General features: G+C 38.5%; 1 protein-coding gene across 2 annotated transcripts in view; it reads right to left on the bottom strand.

Moving 5' to 3' along the window:
• LOC135210150 (histone-lysine N-methyltransferase PRDM16-like) overlaps window positions 1-2,500 on the bottom strand; it is an 81,852-nt gene that overhangs the window by 72,696 nt on the left and 6,656 nt on the right. For both annotated transcript variants that reach the window (XM_064242976.1, XM_064242975.1), the window contains exon 2: window positions 673-767. In XM_064242976.1, the coding sequence (XP_064099046.1) occupies window positions 673-751 (79 nt within the window). In that variant the 5' untranslated portion in view covers window positions 752-767. The remainder of the gene's footprint in view (window positions 1-672; window positions 768-2,500) is intronic.

Here is a 2,500-nt window from a genome sequence, read left to right as displayed (position 1 = left end):
ATATATATATTATATATATATAATATATAATATATATATATATATATATGCCTGTATTTGTCACTTTATGTCCCTACTTTGGCAGCTACGTTATATTTTCTTCCTGCTGAAAAATTTGAAATGGACCAGTACAGCTCCTTTATTTATTCCCAAGTTCGAACTACGAGCGATGGCATCTAAAGGCCAGTGGGTCTATAGTGAAGTCTTCATTACTCAAGCGATATCTTTTTTTTTTTTTTTATTTTCGTCAGCAGTTTACTTTATGGTCATCTTTTAAGGTTGTTAATTTCAATCAAATATAGGAATTACATCCCAAGGAAGTATACTTTGCAACTTGTTAGCACCTGATGAACAGTAATGACGGTAATAATAAAAATAATGAATCAATGTATCTCTAAATCATATTCTTAAACCATTAATCGATGAAGACCCAGATTTACTGCTTTCCACGCTAGTGAGAGGTCTGGTAATCCATTATCGAGAAGCCCGTGATAAGAAAATACAATTGATTATTTACTGTTGATTGACATTGATAAGAGAATAACATGATTGATGAAATGGAGGGCGAACTCCCCCAAAAACCCGAGTGGGGCGCCCCGTCCGGGGAGAGATGAACCTCCTCGTAATGAGGAATAATGGCGTACAGTTCAAGAAGGAGGGATCTTTCCTTACCCATTACTGAGGAATCGAGGTCTATCTCTTCTGCCTTCCTGATGATGAGCAGTTCCTCTGCATCTGGTACGTCCCGCATCGCTTCATGAACCTTTCTGAAAGACATGACAGAAATAGCTTTCATTAATATTATCAGGAAAGTGGGCGAAAAATTATATTGACATCTTTTCATACTGGAGGTGTTTGTTTGTTTGTTTGTATGGTGTTTTTACGTTGCATGGAACCAGTGGTTATTCAGCAACGGGACCAACGGCTTTACGTGACTTCCGAACCACGTCGAGAGTGAACTTCTGTCACCCGAAATACACATCTCTCACACCTCAGTGGAATGCCCAAGAATCAAACTTGGGGCCACCGAGGTGGCAGGCCAAGACCATACCGATCACGCCACTGAGGCGCTATATACTGGAGGTGTGGTTTGAATTGTATTTTAATTTTGTTGATATCTGCTAATGCTTGAGAGTTCCGACGCAGTTACAAAGAATTTTAAGATGGCTGGTATGTTTGTGCATCAAAAGTTGAAGATAATTCTAACCAGTGAATTGAGGGTGTCTTTACTATTAATATAATATATCTTACGAATTTGGACTCCTGTTGGACTAGGATTACCTCGTCGAGGCCGTCCCCTTTTTCGTCATGAAGGCATTTTTACCGGGTCATCACTCAAGTCTGTGGTCCCTTTCTTTGCCTCTCTGTCTACGACTAACAACCAAGTGCAAATTTCAGAGTTCAGGTCAACAGAGGCATAACAGATTTTCAATGAACGCAACCATATCTCTCCCTTCACATCCTGTTCGAACACTTGTCCTTCATTTGTGTGAGAGAGAGAGAGAGAGAGAGAGAGAGAGAGAGAGAGAGAGAGAGAGAGAGAGAGAGAGAGAGAGAAATTTGAAATTGTATCCAATACATAACAGAGAGAGAAAAAGAGCCCAAACGAAACAAAATTTTGTTCTACTATTATTAAATTCACGCTCATGGTCTAATGGTCATGATGCTCGCTCCAACGAGAAGGAACGGGTTCGATTCCCGGGAGAGGCTGAACTTTGTGGGCAAATTCCTTATGCTCTTGATTATTTAAGCAGTGAATTCATTACTGGCAATAAAATGTACGCTACATCGTTGGTCATTCATCAGCGTAAGGTCTGGTCAATAACTGGAGGGGTAACCAGTACGGAAAGCCGGACACTCCAGAGCATAAAACCCTTGATCATCCAAATATTTTCAGGGAACTTACGGTAACAAAAATCCACCTCAATAATAACTTAGAATTAATCATGAAGCTAAACTGAACAACTGTTGTTAACTAGAGTAGTTTTTTATTGCTGGTTTTCCTTAGTGACAATTTTTACGAATCTTGTCTCTCATTGAAATTTCTTTTAATTACCACATGCTAACGATCTATTTGGGTACTATCCCATTCCTGCTATCAGCGTTATATACTTCTCCCCTCTTCAGTTGTCAAAAGATTTTGCTTCGTGTTCCAGTTCTACGATGAGTTACTTGTAAAGCCAATGGCCTGTTCACTGGCTCCAGTATATAATAATAATAATAATAATAATAATAATAATAATAAATAATCAATTCTTCGTCATCATCATTAACAGAGATATAAATAAATTTATAGATAAACAGGCACATAAATAAATAAATGTATAATTTAAAATCCATCTATCGCATTAGAATCCATCTATTAACAGAAATAAATAGAGAACATCATTAATCAAAAAGATCAAGAACAAAATCAAGATCCAACCCAGTCAGTCGATGATCCCCGCAACGAGTACCATCGGCGAAATGAGAGCCGGGCGTCACGGAGAGAGGATGCGCC

The sequence above is a fragment of the Macrobrachium nipponense genome, chromosome 39 (genome assembly GCF_015104395.2).
Source record: "Macrobrachium nipponense isolate FS-2020 chromosome 39, ASM1510439v2, whole genome shotgun sequence".
Taxonomy (NCBI): domain Eukaryota; kingdom Metazoa; phylum Arthropoda; class Malacostraca; order Decapoda; family Palaemonidae; genus Macrobrachium; species Macrobrachium nipponense.
The sequence above is the reverse complement of the archived record's forward strand: the minus strand, read 5'-3'. Positions and strand labels throughout refer to the sequence as shown.